At 40.6% G+C, this 22582-nt stretch overlaps 1 protein-coding gene across 2 annotated transcripts in view; it reads right to left on the reverse strand.

Moving 5' to 3' along the window:
- The window catches only part of PTPDC1 (protein tyrosine phosphatase domain containing 1), a 47401-nt gene that overhangs the window by 21993 nt on the left and 2826 nt on the right, over window positions 1–22582 (reverse strand). For both annotated transcript variants that reach the window (XM_012500628.2, XM_004087011.3), the window contains exon 2: window positions 20426–20513. In XM_012500628.2, coding sequence (XP_012356082.2) covers window positions 20426–20507 — 82 coding nt within the window. In that variant the 5' untranslated portion in view covers window positions 20508–20513. The remainder of the gene's footprint in view (window positions 1–20425; window positions 20514–22582) is intronic.

Here is a 22582-nt window from a genome sequence, read left to right on the forward strand (position 1 = left end):
TTTCACTATAATCTCCCTTCTTCTGAGGGCCCTTCTTCTCTCCCCTTCATAGCTAAACCTCCAAACTAAGGTGACTACACCTGCCATCTCCACATGTCACAGGTCTCATCCTTAGCCTACTCAGCTCTGGCCTCTGCCTCCACTCTCAAATCAAACTACTCTTGCTAAGGCCTCCAATGATCTATTTTGAGGTGGACTCTTTAGAGTTTCTATTTGACTGTGCAGCAGCATGCAACACAATTGAACACTTTAGTTTTAATTTTTAATTTTTTTTTAAAGACAGCACCTTGCTCTGTCACACAGGCTAGAGAGCAGTGACGTGATCATAGCTCACTGCAGCCTTGAATTCCTGGGCTCAAACAATCCTCCTGCCTCAGCCTGTCTGGTAGCCAATATGACAGGTGCCTGCCACCAGGCCTGGCCCATATATTTTTGAGAATATTTTATATTTTTACTTTGAATCAATGTCAAACTTACAGAAAAGTTACAAAAGAGTACAAATAATATTTTTCCTTGGCTGGACATGGTGGCTCATGCCTGTAATCCCAGCACTTTGGGAGGCTGAGGAGGGCAGATCACCTGAGGTCAGTAGTTAGAGACCCACCTGGCCAACATGGTGAAACTCAGTCTCTACTAAAAATACAAAAATCAACTGGGTGTAGTGGTGCACGCCTATAGTCCCAGCTACTTGGGAGGCTGAGGCAGGAGAATTGCTTGCACCTGGAAGGCAGAAGTTGCAGTGAGCTAAGATTGCACTCTAGTCTGGGTGACAGAGCGGGACTGTCCCAAAAAAAAAAAAAAAGAATATTTTTCCTTGAATTTTTTAGAGTAACTTGCAGAAATGCTGCCTCATTACGCCAAATAATTTAGTGTATATTTCCCACAAAGATATTCTTGAAAATTATCCCAATCAGAAAATTATGGTTGAGATACTACTACTTGCCCTCTATTCCTCATACCTCATTCAAGCTTCACTGATTACTCCAAAAATGTTCCTTACAGTAAAAGGACATGTTGTATTTAGTTGTCCTGTTTCTTTCACCTATTTCACACTAGAACAAGTTCCTCAGTCTTTCCTCGACTTTGATGACCTTGACACTTTTGAAGAGTATAGGCCAGTTATTTTGTAGCAATCTCTCTCAATTTGGGCATGATGTTTCCTCATGATTAGACTCAGAAGCCCTTGCATTTATTAGTAAAGAACGGCATCTAGAAACCAATGTCTGCGTGTTAGGTATGCTCATTGCCATTAGAGTGTTACTGCTGCCAGGCCCTCTCAGTGGACAGAGCTAAAGAATATGGATATTATGCACAGGCACATACATTACCATACTTTACATCTATATTTATTCCCGTATGTAGGCATATATACATATGGAAAACCAAGAGTTTACCCTGATACTACCAATTCCAAGCCAACACCACAGGGTTGCTCTAATTTCTACCCTTTCCACAACTATACCTATAATTATAACTCTGTGAGAAGCCTGGGCACAGTAATCTTTAATATATTTACCTAATTGACCAAGCCCCCTACATGTAACCAGTCTCCCATCACTGCCTCTGCTCCCTCCTCCATGTGGATGCCTCTCTCATCCCATGTGGACTTTAACACCTATGCCAAGCTGCTGCTGCCACCCACCTGGGTAGATGCTCTCCTCGCCCTGCCTATGTTCCAATATTCCATGCACGGTCACCCTGCCACATGGAGCCCTCCCAACCTGACCCAAGCTCTGATGCCTGGGAATGTTCTAACACCCCGGGCCAGGTCACTCTCCCACATGGGTGTTATCTGGCTCAGGCTTCACCACTCCTGGGCTGCTCTCCCATATGGATTTCCTCCTCACCCTTGCTGGCTTCTCCCAAGTGCCCCTGCTCCACCTCAACTGTAGGTCAAAGATTCCACATTTAGGCAAGCCAAGAAGACCAGAAGCTATCATTCCTGCTCACCTTGCAAAGCAGGGGGATCACTCAGAGAAGTGGACTGTTGCCCCTGCCTCAAGCTCCAGAGACATGGCTAGTAGACTTCAGCCAGAAGGAGAAGCAGGCCTTAAAAACAGAGAATTCTGAAGCTCTCCCCCTACAAAACTATCTTTATCTGAAACACAGCATGGGGAAGTTCAAGCCTAGGATGCTTTCAAAAACAATGGAGGCTTTGGTTAAGCAGTTATTAATAAGAGTAGCCTCATAGCTTCATGAGACCAATAAGCTGAACTGTAGTCACACTAGTTTGCCAGAGAGAACCAAGGAAAGAGACAACTAAGCCCTCTCATGGAGTATGATCAAACCTCAAGACTGACCTCAAAAATGGCCACCACCCAAACTTAATTAGATCAGATTGTAGGGCAACAGATGACCCAGGGCTTTGTCAAAAACAACAGAGTGATCAGCAGGTAATTAGTGGAACCCAACAGCTGGTGTGCTAACAACTGAGGGAGACAGCCTAACAGAGAGATTCGTGGAAGAGGGGAAGAGTGCCCTGCTAAAAAAAAAACACTGTCTTCTCAGGGTGACTGCGTTTGCTTGGCCAAGGCCATGCCCTCTTAGGAGTCACATCAGAGGCTTCAAACTATGAAGAAAAAAAGACTAGTCCATCACTAAGATGGTCTAGTCAAGTCTCTGATCAAATAGGCAAATAACAAAAACAAGCCCGGGGAGGGAAGAGTATCTAGAGGTGCTAAAAAATATTACCTAAAATGTCCAGTTTTCAACAAAAAGTATGAGACATGGAAAGAAAGAAAAAAGTATGACCTATACACAGAAAAAAGCGTAGTCGATAGACACTATCTGTTAGAGGGGCCAGGCATCTGATATACCAAAGCCTTCAAAGCAGCCATTACAAATACGTTCAAAGTCCTAAAGGAACCCATGCTAAAGAAGTAAAAGAAGCTATGATGACAATGTTTCATCAGATACAGAACACCAATAAAGAGATGGGAATTATAAAAAGGAAATTCAGAAGTTAAAAAGTACAAAAACAATGAAAAATTCACTCGAGCAGCTCAACAGAAGATCTGAAGTGGCAGAAAAGAATTAAGAGAACCTGAAGATAGACTGATAGAGATTATGCACTCTGAAAAACACAGAGAATAAAAAATGAAAAAATGAACAGAGCCTCACAGAAATGTGGAATACCATTAAGTGAACCAACATATACCTTATTATAAGTGAACAGAAAGAGAGTTGAGAGAGGAGTAGAAAAAACTTTTAGAAATAATGGCTTAAAGCTTCCCAAATCTGATGAAAAACATTAATCCACACATCCAAGAAGTTCAAAAAACTCTAAGTAGGTTACATACAAATAGATCCACATTAAAACATATCACAGTAAAAATGCTCAAATAGAAAAATGACTCCTTGTGTACAAAGAAACCTCAAAAAGATTAAGTTTACTTCTCATCAGAAACCATGGAGACCAGAAAGTAGAGGAAGGACATATTCAAAGTGCTAAATATTAAGCTGTCAATCAAGAATCTTACATGCAACAAGATTATCTGTCAAAAATGAAGGGGAAATAAAGGAATTCCCAGGTAAACAAAAAGCAGAGAATTTGTTGCTAGCAGACTCAGCATGTAAGAAATATAAAGGAGGTTCTTCAGATTAAAAGCAAGTCACCCAAGACTAATGTGAATCCACGTGAAAGAAACGACACTGGCAAATTACAAGAGACAGTATGTATTTATATGAAATGTCCCAAGGAAGCAAATTGACAGGGACAGAAAGTAGATTAGTGTTTGCCAGGGGGACTAGGGTGAAAGTGGAATGGGAACTCACTGTTGGGATATTGTGAAATATATAGTTGGTCTTGGTCCCTGTTTCTTGGCATACAATTCCTGAAATCCTTGGAATCTCCAAGGTGATATCTTTTTGTATGTTAATTAATTGACTAGTGGCTGTCAGTCCCTCCGTAGCTTCAGGATGGAGGCTGGCCATTGGAAAGACCAAGGTAGGATTACAGTGTTGGGACTTTCAGCACCAAATCCAGCTTCTGGGGAGGGGAGAGGGCTGGAGGTTAAGTTGATCAACAATGGCTAGTGGTTTAGTCAATCATGCCATGTGATGAAGCCTTAATAATAGCTTAGAAGGACAGGGTTCAAAGAGCTGAGAACATGGAGGCTGCTGGAGGGTGGCACACTTGGGGTCAGCATGGATGCTCTGTGCCTCTTCCACCATACTTCACCCTTATGCATCTCTTCATCTCCATACTTTGTAACGGCCTTTATAATAAATTGGTAAATGTTTCCTAGAGTACTGTGAGCCACTATAGCAAATTAATGAAACCCAAAGAGAGGGGTGTGGGAACCCCAATTTATAGCCAGTCAGTCAGAAGCACAGGTTAAACAAGCTGGGGCTTGTGACTGGCATCAGAAGTAGGAGGCAATCTTATAAGACTGAGCCCTCAACCTGTGGGATCTGACGCTATCTCTAGGTAGATAATGTCAGAATTAAATTGGAGGACACCCATCCGGAGTCTCCTGCAGAATTTATTGCTTGTTTGGTGTGTGGAAAAAACCCCGCACATCTGGTGTCAGAAACATGTTATGAGAGTGTAGCAGGATAAACTGAGCTTGCTTATTCCTCTGTATTCTCAAGTGCTAATTGGTAGAACATTTTTTTTTGGTCTGATGAAAATAGTCTGGATTTAAATAGTGTTGATGACTGCACAGCCTTAAGTATATACTAAAAACCAATGACTACTTTAAAAGGGTCAATTTTATGGTATGTGACTTATATCTCAATAATTTAAAAAGGGCAAATAATTTGAGTGGGCATTTCTCCAAAAAAGATGTAGAAAGTTTCAATAAATACATGAAAAGATGCTCAACATCACTAGTCATTAGGGAAATGCATATTAAAACCACAATGAAATACCACTTCATACCTACTAGGATGGCTACAATCAAATGCCCGATAATAACAAGTATCAATGGGGATGTAAAAGAAATGAGAGCCCTTATCTACTGCTGGTGGGTATATAAAATGAAGCAAACACTTTGGAAAATGGTCTGGCAGTTCCTCAAATGATTAAACAGAGTTACCATATGACCCAGTTCTTTCCTCCTAGGTAAATACCCAAGAAAAATGAAAACATATGTCCATACAAAAACTCAGGTTTTATTATTATTCATAATAGCCAAAAAGTGAAAAGAGTCCAAATGCCCATCAGGGGAATGGATAAATGGAATGTGGTATATCTACACAATGGAAAATTTTTCAACTATATAAAGGAAGCAGCACTGACGCATGCTACAACATGGATGAACCTTGAAAACATTATGCTAAGTGAAAAAAGCCAATCACAAAGACCACATATTTACATGGTTCCATTTATATGAAATGTCCAGAAAAAATGAAATCTATAGAGACAGAAAGTAGTCTGGTGGCTCCTTGGGCCAGTGGGAAGGGAAAGAACAAATGGCAGCCGGTGCTTGCTAAAGAGTACAAAGTGGCCAGGCATAGTGGCTCACGCCTGTAATCCCAGCACTTTGGGAGGCTGAGGCAGGTGGATTACCTGAGACCGGGAGTTCGAGACCAGCCAGCTTGACCAACATGGTGAAACCCTGTCTCCACTAAAAATACAAAATTAGCTGGGTGCAGTAGCATGTGCCTGTAATCCCAGCTACTTGAGAGGCTGAGGCAGAAGAATTGCTTGAACCTGGGAGACAGAGGTTGCAGTGAGCCAAGATCGTGCCACTGCACTGTAGCCTGGGCAACAAGAGTGAAACTCCGTCTCAAAACACACACACACACACACACACACACCCCAAAACAAAAAAGCACAAGGTTTCTTTTTGGGGTGATAATAATCTTCCAACACTGACTTTGGTGTTGGTTACATAGCTCTTTGAATGTTCTAAAAACACTGGATCGGTACTTTAAATGGGTGAATTATTGATAATTATACCTCAAAGAAGTTAAAGGAAATTCTCCCTTTCTCCCTCCTTCCTGCTCTCCTTTCCTTAATAAAGCAAAAAGCTACTAGGCAGACTTCTGGTTCTGTCCAAGTAGAGTTGCCCCATTCCTCATCCTTGTGTCTTAGAAACTCTGGACACAATAGAACAGATAAACATAGGAAGACTCTGAGAGGGGGAGACTGTCTAAGGACCTCAAGACTTGAGGAACAATATGGCTGTGAGCTACCTGGGATTCTTTATTGCCTCCAATATATCCCTAATAGGGTGCTGCAGAAACCTTCAACTCAGAACAAGCTATAAGAAAAGCCTGTCCCCCTTTGCCAAAGGTCTGTGGAAAATGTGACCCAACAACTGAATATATTTTTGGCAATACCCAGTTAAAAATGCCGTTATCATCTTCCAACCCCCAGTTTCAGAGAGGATGGAGAGGGAGCTGATCATCTATCAAATACTCCTGGACTGCAGAAGTGGAATCAATCCACTTCTCCCATCAGGTGGTGTCGGAGGGATAAACATGGATCTCATCTTCTACTGTGTCTAGAAGGACCATGTGGTGCTCTGATTCCCCCACTGGGTGGTTTTGGGGCTGATCAGGGAGCTAACTTTCCATACCCCAACTGGAAGAAGCAGGTGGCACTCTGATTCCCCTGCTGGGTGGCAGTGGTGACCTGAGCAGAAAGATGATTTCCCCCCATCAGGTAGAAATGGGCAGTGCTGCAGTTCTGAACCCCTGCCAGAGTGGTGTCATTGGGGTCTGTGAGCTGTGCCTCACCCAGCAGCAACCAGTCTTAACAGGGTGGTTTGAAGTGGGATTAATCAATACCAGGCTCACCACCTGCCTCTATGTAAGTGGGACCCAGTGGAGACCTGAACCTTTGTTCTCATCCATCATCAAGGACACTAAACAAAGCTGTGCAAGTGGGGGCCTGTAAATACTCTATTTTCCCCTAACTTTCATCTTAGTGAGGCCCAGTGGGGAGACAAACCTCCACATTCAATTGGCGTCCACAAGACTGAACAGTGCAGTAGGAGGAAAGGCTAGTTGGCATTCATGTCCCTGCTGCCGCTGTCCCAAGCAACAGGGGAGCTTCAAGGGAAGCTGAGCCTCCACACTCATTTGCCATCAATGAAGCAGAATGCGGGGGTGTGAAGCAGGATAGTCAACATTCCCGTTTCCCAATCCCCTGGTGTCAATGGGGTCCAGTGGGGACCTGAACTCCCAACTCCATCTGGTATGAGGAGGAAAGAGGTGGTGGGGGGTGGGAGGCTTGGCATTACACTTTCCACCTTCTCCTCCCCTGAGGACCACAGGGCCCAGCCAGGAATGAGCTTCAGTCACACCTCGCAGAAACAAAGCAGTATGAGTTGCCCTCTACTTCTTACTAGGTGGCAGTGGGGCCCAGATTTGTTTTTTCTCATGTTGCTGATCTTATCCCCCTGACTCAAAGGCAACATGACAGTGCAAGGCAATGCCCCACTTTCACCACAAGGATGTCAAACAGAACTGGTGAGAGAGCTGAAATTCCACTTCGTCATCTGGACTGAGGCAGTGTTTCTAAGCACCCGACTTTTGTTGGGGTGGTGTCAGTGAAGCTGAACAGGGAGCTGGGCATATACACTCACCTGGCTCCTGGGTAATGCCTCAAGAAGAAGACTGCCTGACAAGCGAGAAAAAAAAGGACCCAAAATGTCCAGAATACAGTTGAAAATCACTTGTCATACCAACAATGAGGAAAATCACAACTTGAATCAGAAGAAACAATCAACAGACATCAAAATGGAGATAAATGATATGCTGAAAATTTCCATTAAGGACTTTAATTATAATGTGTCTTGGCACTGATTCCTAGAATAACTGGAATCATACAGAGAATGTTCTCTGCCCACAATGAAATCAAACTAGAAATCGATAACAGAAAGACAACAATAAAAACTCCAAAGACTTGGAAATTAAACGTCAAACTTATAAATAAATCATGAGTCAAATAGGAAGTCTCAAAGGAAATTACAAAAACACACAGAACTGAATCAAAATGAAAATATATCAAAATATATATAAGATGCTAGTAAAGCAGAGATTTGTAAGAAATTTCTATCACTTAATGCTTATGTTAGAGGAGAGGAAAGGTCTCAAATCAGTAATCCAGATTTCAACCTAAGTAAACTGGAAAAATGAGAGCAAAACACACACAAAACAAGTATTGGACAGATAAAAATAAGAACATAAATCAGTAAGATTAAAAATGGAAAACAACAGTGAAAAATCAGTGATATAAGAAGCTGGCTCTGTGAAAAAAATTAATAAAATTGATAAACCTCTAGCAAGACTGACAAAAATTTTAAAAAGACACAAATCACCCATATCAGGAATGAAACACAGCTATCACTACAGATCTGGCAAGACTGACAAAAATAAAAAAAAGACACAAATCACCCATATCAGGAGTGAAACAGGAACTATCACTACAGATCTGGCATCTATTTAAAAGATAACAAGGAACTAATACAAACAAATTAGAAATTGTTGACATAAATTTGACAACTTAGAAGAAATGGATCAACTCCTTGAACACTGCCAACTACCAAGACTCGACCAAGATGAATGAGACAACCTGAACAGTTCTATAAAAATTAAAGAAATTGAATTAATAAACAAAAAGTTTCCCAAAAGAAATCTCCTGGCTTAAACGACCTCACTGGAGAATGCTACCAAACATTTAAAGAAGAATGGGCACCAATTTTCCACAATGCCTTCCAGAAAATAGAAGAGGAAGGCCGGGCACGGTGGCTCACGCTTGTAATCCCAGCACTTTGGGAGGCCGAGGCGGGCGGATCACGAGGTCAGGAGATCGAGACCACGGTGAAACCCCGTCTCTACTAAAAATACAAAAAAATTAGCCGGGCGTGGTGGCAGGCGCCTGTAGTCCCAGCTACTCGGAGAGGCTGAGGCAGGAGAATGGCGTGAACCTGGGAGGCGGAGCTTGCAGTGAGCCGAGATTGCGCCACTGCACTCCAGCCTGGGCAACAGAGCGAGACTCCGTCTCAAAAAAAAAAAAAAAAAAAAGAAGAGGAAGGAACATTTCCCACCTCCTTTTATGGGGCTAACATTACCCTGATACCAAAAGCAGATAAAGAGGGTACAAAAAGAGAAAACTATAGTCCCACATCAATCCTGAACTTAGGAAAAAAATCCTCAACAAAATATGAGCAAATCAAATCCAGCAATGCATAAAAAGAATTATACACCACTACCAAATGAAATTTATTATAGGTACAGGCTGGTTTAACATTAAAAAATCAATCAATATAATCCACCACACCAACAGACTAAAGAAGAAAAATCATATGATCATATCAATTAACACAGAAAAAGCATTAGATAAAAAAATTCAACACTGACTCATGATAAAAACTCTCAGCAAGTTAAGAATAGAGGGGAACTAATTCAACTTGTTATGGAAAACTTACTGCTAACATCATACTGAAAGTCGAAAGACTGAATGCCTTCCCCCTACGGTCAGGAAGAAGGCAGACTCTGCTGTTGTGACTCTTATTCTACTTAGTAGAAGCTTTAGGCTACTATGATAAGGGAAGAAAAAAAATAACAGCATATGAATTGGAAAAGAGGAAATAGAACTGTCCTTATTTGCAGACGTGATTGTTTAAGAAAATCCCAAGGAATCACCAAAAACTTCCCAGAATGGAAAGTGAGTTCAGCAAAGTAGTAAGGCATAAAATCAACACACAAAAATCAATTGCATTTCTATACACAAACAAAAAACATGTGGAAACTGCATTTAAAGACACAATACCTAGGCCAGGTGTGGTGGCTCATGCCTATAATCCCAGCACTTTGTGAGGCCAAGGCGGGCAGATCACCTGAAGTCAGGAGTTTGAGACCAGCCTGGGCAACATGGCAAAACCGTGTCTCTGCTAAAAATACAAAAATTAGCTGGGCATGGTGGCAGGCGCCTGTAATCCCAGCTACTCAGGAGGCTGAGGCAGGAGAATTGCTTGAACCTGGGAGGCAGAGGTTACAGTGAGCTGAGTTCATGCCACTGCACTCCCATCCTGGGCGACAGAGTGAAACTCCATCTCAAAACAAACAAACAAAAAAACCACAATACCAGTTAAAATCACCCCAAAGAAAATGAAATACTTAAGTATAAACTTAAAACATGTATGAATCTATATGCTGAAAATTATAAAATTCTGATGAAATAAGTCAAAGATATAAAAAAAGAAATATACGGTGATTATAAATTAGAAGACACAACAAAGTAAAGATGGCAATCTCCTCAAATTGATTTACAAATTTAATTCTTATCAAAATCCCAGTAATATTTTTTGCTGACATAAATAAGCTTATTTAAAGTCACAGGTCCTATCTAAGATGATCCTGAAAAAGAGGATAAGTGGGAAGAATCACTCTATTACATAACTACAATATTCATGACAGGGTGGTATTGGTGGATGGACAGATATATAGCTCAGTGAAACCCAACAATGAATCTACAAACACATTCACATAGCTTCAGGGCACTGGGATAGATGAAAAGTTCTGAAGACTTGACAGCAAAAGTGTAATCTGTAAAAGAATAATTGGACTTCATGAAAATTAAAAACTTTTTCTCAGAGAAAGATCATACGAAGAGATGGAAAGGTAAGTTACGGAGTGGGAGAATGTATCTGCAAACCATGTATCAGAGCAAGATCTATTATCTAGAGTATATAAAGAACTCTTAAAACTCAACAGTAAAAAAAACAATTAGTGGATAAAAGACATGCACAGATATGTAAAAAGAGAATATACAGATGGCAGATAAGCACATGAAAAGAGGTTATCATCATTAGCCATTAAGGAAATGCAAATTAAAACCACAAAAGACACCACTATAGAACTGCTCTAATGGCTAAAATAAATACTGATAAAACCTAATGCTGGTGAGGATGTAGAGAAACTTGATCACTTGTACACTGCTGGTAGGAATGTAAAATGGTACAACTACTCTGGAAAACAGTTTGGCAGTTTCATATAAAGTCAAACATGCAACTATCATATGACCTAGAAAGTAAATTCTTGGGTATTTATCCCAAAGTAGTAAAAACCCATCTACACACAAAAATCTGTACATGAATATTTACAGCAGCTTTATTCATAATAGCCCCAAACTGCAAAGAATCCAGATACCCTTCAGTGAATGAACTGATAAACACACTGTGGTACATCCATACCACGGAATACTACTCAGCAATAAAAAGGAATCAACTATTGGTACGCACTTACCTAGATGAAACTCAAAGGAATTAGGCCGACTGAAAAAAGTCACTCCTAAAAGGTTACATACTGTATGATTTTATATACATAATGTTCTTGCAATGACAAAATTATAGAACTGGGGAACAGATAGCGGTTGCCACAGGCCAGAGTTATGAGTGTAGGCCAGGTTTGACTATAAAGGAAGTAGGAGGGATCCTGTGTTGATGGAACTGTTCTGTATTTTGACCATAACAATGTCAATATCCTGGCTGTGATATTATTATTACACAATAGTTTTTCAAGCTGCTACTATTGGTGGAAACTAGATAAAGGATAAATACGATTCTTATGCATTATTTTTTATATTTGCATGTGAATGTACAATTATCTCAATATTTTAATTAAAAATGTATATATAATCAAAGAGAAAGAGCTATACATAAAGCCTAAGCAAGGGTCACCTAGCAAAGGTCAGGGCAACACAAGGCAGGCAACTAGTAGGGTGCATGGCATATGCTGTGGGGCCTGGCAGGGTACGGGCCCTGTGTGGAAAATACAGCTGAGTTGGGTGCCGGCCTGGCAGGGTTGAGAGAGTGGTTAGGAAAAGGAGGGCTGAGTAAATAAGCAAACATACTGGGGATAATAAAAGCCAGGTTTCTCATTCTTACATAATTATAAATGGGAACAGCTATAAAGATGGTGTAATAATGGATTAGAATTGAAAGTACTGGGCGGGGGTGGTGGCTCACGCCTGTAATGCCAGCATTTTGGGAGGCAGAGGCGGGCGGATCACGAGGTCAGGAGATCCAGACCATCCTGGCTAACACGGTGAAACCCCATCTCTACTAAAAATACAAAAAATTAGCCGGGCTTGGTGGCGGGCGCCTGTAGTCCCAGCTACTCGGGAGGCTGAGGCAGGAGAATGGCATGAACCCGGGAGGCGGAGGTTGCAATGAGCCGAGACTGTGCCACTGCACTCCAGCCTGGGAGACAGAGCGAGACTCTGTCCCAAAAAAAAAAAAAGAAAGTATTGGCCGGGGATGGTGGCTCACGCCTATAATCCCAGCACTTCGGGAGGTCGAAGCAGGCAGATTACTTGAGGTCAGGAATTCAAGACCAGCCTGGCCAACATGGTGAAACCCCACCTCTACCAAAAAAATTAGCTGGGCGCAGTGGCAGCTGCCTGTAATCCAAGCTACTTGGGAGGCTGAGGCAGGAGAATTGCTTAAACACAGGAGGCGGAGGTTACAGTGAGCAGAGATCGCACCACTGCACTCCAGCCTGGGCGACAGAGCGAGACTCTGTCTAAAAAAAAGAATTGGAAGTACCAAAGTGAACTTCTGGTTTTCAATATGTATAGACAGAAATAAATATACAGTTGACTCTTGAATACAAGTTTTAACTGAGCTGGTCCACTTATATGCAGATTTTTATCAACCAAAAGGTACTGAAAATACAGTATATGCAAGATGCAAAACCCTTTAGCATGGGTGGGTACCACAGAGGAGACTGTGAGACTTGAGTATGCATGGATTTGGTATACCAGGGTGGGAGGGTCCTGGAACCAATCCCCTGTGTACAAGGAGGGATGACTGTACCTGTAAAAATGGACAGGTACATATGTATATGTATGAACACATATTTCCTAGCTTTGTCCCCTAAAAGGGGTTGGGAATCATGATATTCCAGTAGCAGTGAGCATACCAGATCTTGGTTATATTTCCTACTAAAAAGAACCAAGGCTCCTTGAAGAAATGGCTGATTTCTGGGCCAGGGCAAGAAAAGGATAAAATGAGCTGGAAGATCTTGCTGTGCTAGAGAGTGAGGAATATAGGAATGGTGGGGACATGTAAAATGGACATTGTAAACAGCTTGAAGGGGCTCTTACTGTCCAAATATGGGGAAACTGAAGCATCCAAATAAATCATAGTAAAGGATTACAATCCACTGAACAAAATAGGAATCCATGCTAAATAAATAAATAATCGAACAAAAATAATTAGAAATTCTTCCTTACACTAGAATGCTAACGAATAAAGACAGAAGGAATAATGAAATTAGAAAATCTCCAGCTATCGGAGGGTTGGGCAGGGGAAGAAAATCTCGTTATCTATCACAGTAATAATTAATTCAGGCAAGAAACAGCAATGGATGCTAAAACTGCTAGGTAAAAGTTGGATGTGGAACAGGATATTTACATAGTCTGAAAGCATCTCTCCTTAAAATATTAATTATGAGGGGAGAAAGCATAATTTATAATGGATAAACTTTGGCAGACACCACTTTACTGATGTGATCAAACTACACATTACCAGTGATGGGGCAAAACGACATCTAGTGTTATCTGTGACCTTCCTACCAAAAATGCATAATCTCAGTCTTATCATGAGGAAACAGCAGACAAACCCAAATTGAGGAACATGTTACAAAAAAAAAAGTCTATAATCTTAAAAAATGTTAAGGTCATAAAGGTCAAGAAAGGAGTGACTAGGGCCTTTGAAAGGGATTTAAAAACATTACCAGAATCATTTTCCTATTAAAGGATATTATTGGGACTGCTGACAAAACTTGAATGGGGGGTCTCTGGGTGAATAGAATGTAGGAGTTCTTTTGTGTGCTTTTCTTGTACCTTTACTGTAAGTTTGAAATTATTTCAAAATAAAAAAATTAACATCACAAAAAGCAAGACAATCATACAGCCTGGGCATCCTGAGGGAGGAATATAGCACTGCCCATGAAACAGTCTAGCCAATTAAAAAAAATCTGACTAGACTCTACATCCATCTACAAATTTATAGAAAATATCATGTCGATATTATCAGCAAAATACAGGTTGTGGCAAACTCCACAAGGCAAAAAAACCTGTTTTCTTCAACAAATAAACTGTAAGGAAAAAGAGACAGAGGGAAGCCCAAGTTTAAAAGAGATTGAAAGCCAGGCACGGTAGCTCACGCCTGTGATCCTAACACTTTCAGAGGCTGTGGTAGGTGGATCACTTGAGGCCAGGAGTTTGAGACCAGCCTGGCCAACATGGCTAAACCCTGTCTCTACTAAGAAAACAAAAATTAGCCAGGCACGGTGGTGCATGCCTGTAATCCCAGCTACTTGGGAGGCTGAAACATGAGAATTGCTTGAACTCGGGAGGCAGAGGTTACAGGGAGCTGAGATGGTGCCACTGTACTCCAGCCTGGGAGACAAAAAAGAAAAGAGATTGAAGCTAAATAGCAACCAATTACAATGTATTGACTTTTTTTGGATCCCAATTCAAACAAATTATACACACACGTGATACATATATGTATAAATATATCTATGGTGTATCTATAAGACAATTAGAAAATTGAACACTGTTTAGATATTTGATGATATTAAGTAAATACTGTTGATTATTTGAGGTATGGTAGTAATAATGTGGTTTATTATTATTATTATTATTTTTTGAGATGGAGTCTCACTCTGTCACCCAGGCTGGAATGCCTGGCATGATCTTGGCTCCCTGCAACCTCTACCTCCCGGGTTCAAGCAATTCTCCTGCCTCAGCCTCTCGAGTAGCTGGGATTACAGGCATACGCCACCATGCTCGGCTAATTTTTTTGTATTTTTAGTAGAGATGGGGTTTCACCATATTGGCCAGGCTGGTCTCGAACTCCTGATCTTATGATCCACCCACCTCAGCCTCCCAAAGTGCTGAGATTACAGGCGTGAGCTACTGCGCCCAGCCAATGATGTGGTTATTTAACAAATAAAATGACATGATGCCTTGAGTTTGCTTCAAAGTAATACGGATGCAGGGAACTGAGTGAGAGAAGTGAGTGGCTGAGATTGTTAAAGCTGGGTTATGGTACATATTTGAAGGATGATGCATACATGGGGGATGATACAAATATGGAGATCTTTATTTTATTCTGTATACTTTTGTGTTTGAAATTTTCTGTAATAAAAGTTTTTTTATTTTTTATTTTTTTATTTTTTTATGGCCGGGCATGGTGGCTCACTTCTGGAATCGCAGCACTTTGGGAGGCTGAGGCAGGCAGGTCATTTGAGGTCAGGAGTTCAAGACCAGCCTGGCCAACATGGTGAAACCCCATCTCTATTAAAAATACAAAAATGAGCCGGGTGTGGTGGCATGCACCTGTGGTCCCAGCTACTCAGGAGGCTGAGACAGGAGAATCTCTTGAACCTGAGAGGCGGAGGCCGCAGTGAGCCAAGACTGCGTCACTGCCCTCCAGCCTAGGCAACAGAGTGAGACTCCATCTCAAAAAATAAAAAAAAAATTTTTTTTTAATAATGTGATTTTTAAACTTTATTCTATTAACATGGTATTACATTAAATGATTTTGAGATGTCAAACTGAACTTTAGATACCCCCCCTTGCTCATGGGTTACATTTTTTTAAAGCAACTTATAGTAGCTATGTTAATTACTATCATGACAAGTTTATAAGTACATTATGAATTCTCATCATTTTTTAAAATTAACCCAGAAATTTTGAATGGAAGAATGTATTATCTTTGAACAAACACCTCAATTAAAAAATCCCAGTGTAAATCCTAACAGTCATTTACTGGCAAGTTTTGTAACACAGGACATTTTATTTATGTCTAGGCCTCAATTTCCTCATCTGTAACTTGGGTATATTAAAACCTACATATAACATAAGATTTGGTGAAAATCAAACGAGATAGCATTTTTTAAAGACTGGCAAAGTAGGAACTGAAAAAGTCCATGGGATTTTTAGAAGTTATACATGAATTCAGATTAGAACTGGTTATGTAATCCTCCTAAAAATGTCTTAAATATAAAAGTATCATATCTCAATTTATATTTCTAGTTGACAAAATAGGACAAAATGTCATATAAATTTTTTACAAATTTAAACAGCCAAGAATTCAGTTACTTGATTTTAAAAAACAAACTTTATCCATTAAAATTATTAATATAAAAAAGAAAACATATGACTTTCATAGTTTTTAACCACATGATTTAACACTTGACAAGTTTTTGTTGATATCAGTTGGCAGACACCCATCAGATTACTCAGACTTAGAATAACAATTGTGGCAATTTACATAAGCATACTTAGAATTACAGTCTAGACTCATGGATTTTTATCTTCCATTTACAAAAGTTTTGCCTGTCAATTATAAAAACGCTTTAAGCAATTCGTGTTAATTTTTTCAGTGAGAGACATAAAGGGTGATTATTAGAGGGTTTAAAAAATATTTTAACCCAATAAATGTGCATCATATTACTGCATGTATGCATTGAGAATAATAGTGATACAATTATAGATCTTTTTTCCAGGTAAAAGATTCATGTTGGTAATATTATTTTAATTATAAAGCTCTAAAATAATATGGTCTCCATTTCAAAAATGAAAAAACTAAAGACAAAATATGTTAAGTACTTGCTTATGATCACATAGCTAGAGGCACAGTCTCCACCAAGACTGAAAAATTTCCAGCTGCTCGCTTATGGAGCTTTCTCAATTTCACCTTTTTGCTTTGGGGCAGCCTGAGAAGAATCTGTGTACAATTTTCATCATATGGGTTTCTGTCCCAATAGTAAGGCTATATAATAGAATACAAAGAAAGAACATGGGAGTCTATTCATTCATTCACTCAGTCATTCAACATACCCTGAGTGCCAATCATGTGCCAGGCACTGTTCCAGGCCCTGGTTAGAGTATTCAAGGTGAACTCCATATCTACCACTTAATTATTTGTGTGACTTTGCACAAAAAAAATCTCGTTTTACCACAGCCTCTTGATTAGTAAAATGAAGATGGTAACATCAATCTTCCTCAAGGAATTGAAAATTAAACTAGATCATATACTCGAATATGACTTGTAAAGTTCTCAATTTAGATACAACAAACACCTGTTATCTAAACTGCACCACGTCACACAACTGCCACATGAATGCCAGACTTCAAACTCACTAATTGAACTCATTGTCTTTCTTATACTCCACCTGCCTCCCCTATCCCCAACCACAGTTACTCATTCCTGGTTCCACTGTCTACCTAATTACCCAATCCAGAATCCTGGAAGTCACCCTGACTAACCCCACCTCCATCAAGCTCCATGTCTAGTCAAACACAAAGCCCTACCAAGTGTCCCTCTTAAGTCCCTTCCAAACATATTTATCTCCTGTCTATCCCTACTGCCAAAACCTTTTTAGAGGCCCATTATTTTTTTGCCTTAAATATTTGGGTGCCTTTTTGTCTCTCTAATACTTACTGCATAATCTGAACTGAAAACAGGTAAATTCAATAAAAATCTGCATGTTGAAGGTTGAGACTCCCCTGTAACCTCTGTCTCTTACTCAATCCCCACAATGTGGGGAGCAAACTGAAATCTTCCAGGCAGGAGATTAAATAATCCTTTTCTGTAGAAACTGAAGCCTCCTTCCAAGAAACGACCCCCAAATACTGACATCTTAGATACTTCCCTGATAGCTGTGAAAGGTGTCCCTTCTTCTTCCTGCAGCCTGATCACCTTCAGAGCTACCAACTTCCCATTTATCTTGCTTTTCCCTTTGTATACTGTAGCATAAGATCCTTCCCCTAGTTTTTGCAGCTTTTCATGAGTCAGCTTTTCCAAATTTGGGACTTGGCGAGCTGGGGCTGGAGTGCCGCCTAACTTTAGGTGACTCTTTGCCAGTGGAGGAGGTCTTAAAGTTAATGCAAGCATTGTTCTCAGAATGCACCCTCTTTACTTGATTAGCTGGTTTCTCAAATGGGTCAAAAGTGCTCTGTGTCCTCTGAACTCTGACTTTTTTATCCTCAGGAATTGTGTCCAGGGGTTTGATCACTGAGTCCATTCCCTGGCAGTTCCGTGTAGACATCTTTGTGACACATATCTCATCAAAGGTAGTGTCATCTTTCTTCAAAGCAATGCGACTGAAACTCTCCGCCAAAGTTCTCCGCAACTTCTTCATCTTGCCGATCTTCTCGGCCGGCTGCGGCTCAATGAGGTCGCACATCTGGGCGACGCGGGGCCCCGGCAACTTCCCCAAACTGGTCCAGGCACAGCTCAGACAACAGCGAGGGCGCGCGCCGCGGGGAAAGCGGCGCCTCCTCCTTCTCCACCTCCTCGGCGGGCCGGGAGGCGACACGCAGGGCTAGGGAGGCGAGCAGCAGGCAGGCGGCGGGCGGCAGGCTCCGCTCCGGCCTGGGCCGCAGCTGGGCGGGCGGGGGCGGTTTACGTAGTGTCGGGGGCGGCCGCGCTCGCCGCCGCCGTGGTGGCCCCGCGCCGCGCCGCCGCCGCCGGGCTCATTTTCCCTTCTTTGTAACGGAGAGAAGCGCGGCCGGCAGAGGGAGTGGTGCGGCCGAAGGAGGAGGCGGAGGCGGGCCGGGGACAAGGTGCGGAAGTCGCCTGGCGCCGAGTGCGCGGGGTGAGGGCGAGTGGGCCGGCGGGAGAAGTTCTCAGCTCAGAGTTGCAGGCGCTGGGCAGAAGGAGCCGCGGCGCGGAACCGCCAGCCCGACCGCTCCTGCTGCCCTCCTGCTGCCGCCGCCACGCCCCTCCCTCGACCAAAAATAATTTTTTTTTTTAAGTAGTAGAATCAAGATTTAACTCTAGGTCTGTCTCACTCCACAGCTACTTCTTGATAAGTTTTCTGTTTTCCTTTAAAAATAAATACTTTATTTATGTATCACCCAATTAAATTTTCCCATGAATTACATAACATTTAAAAAAAACTTCCCATCCACAAACATAATAAAGTATAACTATCTTTATAGATATGCTTTAATAAAATTAGCTATAAGGCAGACGTTATTTGTCTAGATTTTTTCCTAATTAAAAACTAGCTGCATTTATACTAAGAGGAAAATTTTAATTAAAAAAATTTTTTGGAAAGGTAAAAATCAGCATACCTAGTGGATCACAATAGAGGTGGTACACCTTGCTGGGGGTGTTTGGAAATATGCCGGGTTTTTTCATTGTCACTGGAACCTGGGGATGCTACTGGATTTAGTGGGAGGGATCAAAGATGCTATATATATGTCTTAGGTGCTCAAGAGCTCTCCAGTACAGCAAAGAGTTGTCCCACCCTCAAAGCCAACAGAATTGCCATTGAGAAACACCAACTAAGAGGTAACATTTACAACAGAAGAAAGAAAAGGGAAAAAGGTTCGTCTGACTCAGACTTGTTGGCTGAAGAGTTACTCAGGGGGAAAGAAACATTATTCTAGACGGGAAGCAGCCAGTAGACATCATTCTTGCATTTGTTTTAGACAGTACTTCTTTCTAAGACCAGGGAAACTAACACATTAAGTCTGGCACCTAGAAGCTGTCCACAAATGGTAGTTACCAGTAGTATTAGTGCCTCTAGGGTCAAACACAGCAAAGACAGATGAAGGAGGATCTACAAGGATACGGAGTTTAGACAAGATGAGAAGTGGGAAACGATGGTTTTCTTGATGAGAGAACGCCCCCTGGTGGACTGGTCAGATTCCAGCAAGAACACAACAGAACTGACTTGTTCCTAGCAAGTGTAGAACTCAATACCTCTAGTTAGACCCTTACTCCTTTACTCTTCTTCCTGTCATCTAATCCATACTTAGGGGAGAAATCCTTCAAAGTTCTCTATACAGTAGGACTAAAGTGAATGTGGGCAAAGCCCCAAGGGGGCAGTTAGAAAATACAGCAAGTGGTACTGCCAAGAGAAATTACTTAACATCTCCCTTGGCTAACTGCCGGTGGTGGCAGCAAGACCAGCAATATCAAAGCAGAAGAAGGGAGGCTCCCAGCTCAGAGCTTATGATGGCCAGGAAGAGTAAAGGGCAAATGTGGTAGTAAGAGTTCAAGTCACGACACTTGTCCTTGCCTGGGGTGTCATATAAAAAGCAAAACGGCATGGGAGAAAAGACACCGGGAGAAGTAGGGCTGGAGTGCTTCTGGATGTGCTAAGTGGCACTTAAAACTAATGAAAGGAGAACGAAATTAAAGTTTGATTCATAAGTAGGCCTTTGATGACAGGAACAAATGCATAATCTCAGCTGATGGTAATTATGCAGGAGACAAACACTGTTTGCAATACTCCTTCTTAAAAGGCCAAAGCCATTATTCAGGATTTTTGAAAAGGAATTCTAACAGGCCAAGATGGTAAGGCAGTAAGTAATACCTGCAACTTGGGATTCCATTATGAAGAAGAGAGCCTTTTCTTTTGTGTCCATTCATATAGCTACTTTTATTAAACGCCAGCTTGCACAGAGAGACAAAAAAGTGTATTAAAGAGACATTACCTTTCCTGTTTGCAACACACTCGCTGTTATTCACCAAGGTAGAATATGGTTGTTCATTCTGAGGCAAGAATCCTGCAGCCATGGTAGTCTGTTGGAAAAAAAAATTACTTTTTGAAAGTTTGCCTTGGGATAGTCATTTATTAATCACCCAAAATATGGCTAGACCTTTGTTATCCAGTGATGCAGTCACTGGCCAAGTGGCAGATACTTGAAATATGGCTAGACAGGTTGAGATGTGCTGTTAAGTGTAAAATACACACAAGATGCTGAAAATTTAACACAAAAATACAATGTAAAATACCTCAATAATTTTTACATTAATTACACATGCTAAATTTCATGGCTAAGAGATTACTGTATTGCTCAAATGATACAGTTTCCATTGAGGAAAGTTAATTAAATCTTAGATGTCAAAAAACCAAAAATTATCATCTTTATTAAGTTCTTTCTATGTGCCAGACACCAATATTAAGTCACTTTTTTCTAACAAGAACTCTGCGAAGTAGCTATCATCCCCTATTTTAAAGGGGTAGAAGTCATGTCAGTAGGATTAACACACACTAAGTAGTAGGGTGGTAGTTAATCCCATCTTTCAGCTTCCAGTTCAGTTTTTTCAATTAGTACACAGCTGCAGATGAAAGAAATTCTAATAAAGATGACCTCAACATTTTTGAGCTTCCAGCTAAACTGTGTAATTCAACTTTGTAGTTCCTGAGTGTACCTCAATGTAAATATTGATGAAAACAAAACTCAGTTGTGGAATTTTATAAATGACAAAACTATTTCCATAAAATGCAAGCACATAACCCAGAAAAGTTTATGGAGTTGACTGTGATACAAGAGAAAATAACACAATTCAAAAGTTTTTTCTAAATAATGATTTTAATAATTTTCTTGGCAAAACCGTGTTTATGGTTTGAACATCTATTATTGGGAGGTCAAATATTATACTTTTATTAGCTTATTAAATGGCTATGAATTTTATTTAAAGGCAATAAAAACTTGTTGAAATTCTTGCACCAATAAATCTACAGTGGTAATTAAATCCAGCCCTAATTAATATTTTTCTTTGGTGCACTGGATCATTCCTCTGAGAAAAAAGTCACTCCTCAAATCTCAGTGATTGAGAATTTCAAGTTCACTAAAATTTTACTTCTAAAAGCAATCTTCATATGTTCAAAAAGTACAAAATTTAAAATCTAAAATCCTATTTGATAAAGCTGTTTCCCTTCAAAAGAAATACAGGAATTAAAATCACAGGGGTGATCTGAAGTGAAATTAAAAAGAATGCTTCCTGAAATATTATTGTCACACACTGGGTATCATACTAATTAATGCAAAATTCTATAATGTGCATAGTATTTCAAATGAACATTACATAAAACCATTAAGTAAAGGGACTAATGGAACAAGTTGTTCCAGGAAATTCATTAGCAAAAACTTAATCTGAAAGGATATCATTAAGATTAGACTTAGATAAAACATTTTTTACCATATTTTAAAATTTGGACTATTTTCTTAAAACATTTGGATGAGAAAAACAATTATTACCATATTAGAATCATGGAATTTTGGAGCAGCTGGGACACTAGCCCTGGCTATTTTGTATATAAGAAGTTATGAACCATGTCCCAGAGAAGGTCCTTCCTTGTCCCACATGATACAGTATGGAGAGTGACAGAGCATGTTGGTGACAAACTTGGACCAGTCATCACTTTTTTTGTGAAGTTTTCCCTGCCCTCACTCTTTGCTCTTCAGCTGTAATGTAATGAAACATGTATACCTGACAGTCTCCCCTGTAGAACATGGGGTCATGAGGATAAGTTATGACTGGTTCACCTTTATGTCTCTAGAGAATGGAAAAGCCAGTATAGGTACCCTCGTGACACAACTGTCAAACTGAAATGGACCATACTAGACTGAGTTCCTTGAGTCTATTCATGTCTTGTTTATCTCTGTATCCTAAAGCCTATTGAAAACATGTCTAATATGGTTTGGATCTGTGTCCCCACCCAAATCTCATGTTGAATTGTGTTCCCCAATGTTGGAGGTGGGGCCTGTGGGAGGTGACTGGGTCATGAGGGTGGATCCTTCATGAATGGTTTTGCATCATCCCCTTGATGTTGTGGTAGAGTTCTCATGATATCTGGTTGTCTA

Source organism: Nomascus leucogenys, chromosome 1a, assembly GCF_006542625.1.
Source record: "Nomascus leucogenys isolate Asia chromosome 1a, Asia_NLE_v1, whole genome shotgun sequence".
Taxonomy (NCBI): domain Eukaryota; kingdom Metazoa; phylum Chordata; class Mammalia; order Primates; family Hylobatidae; genus Nomascus; species Nomascus leucogenys.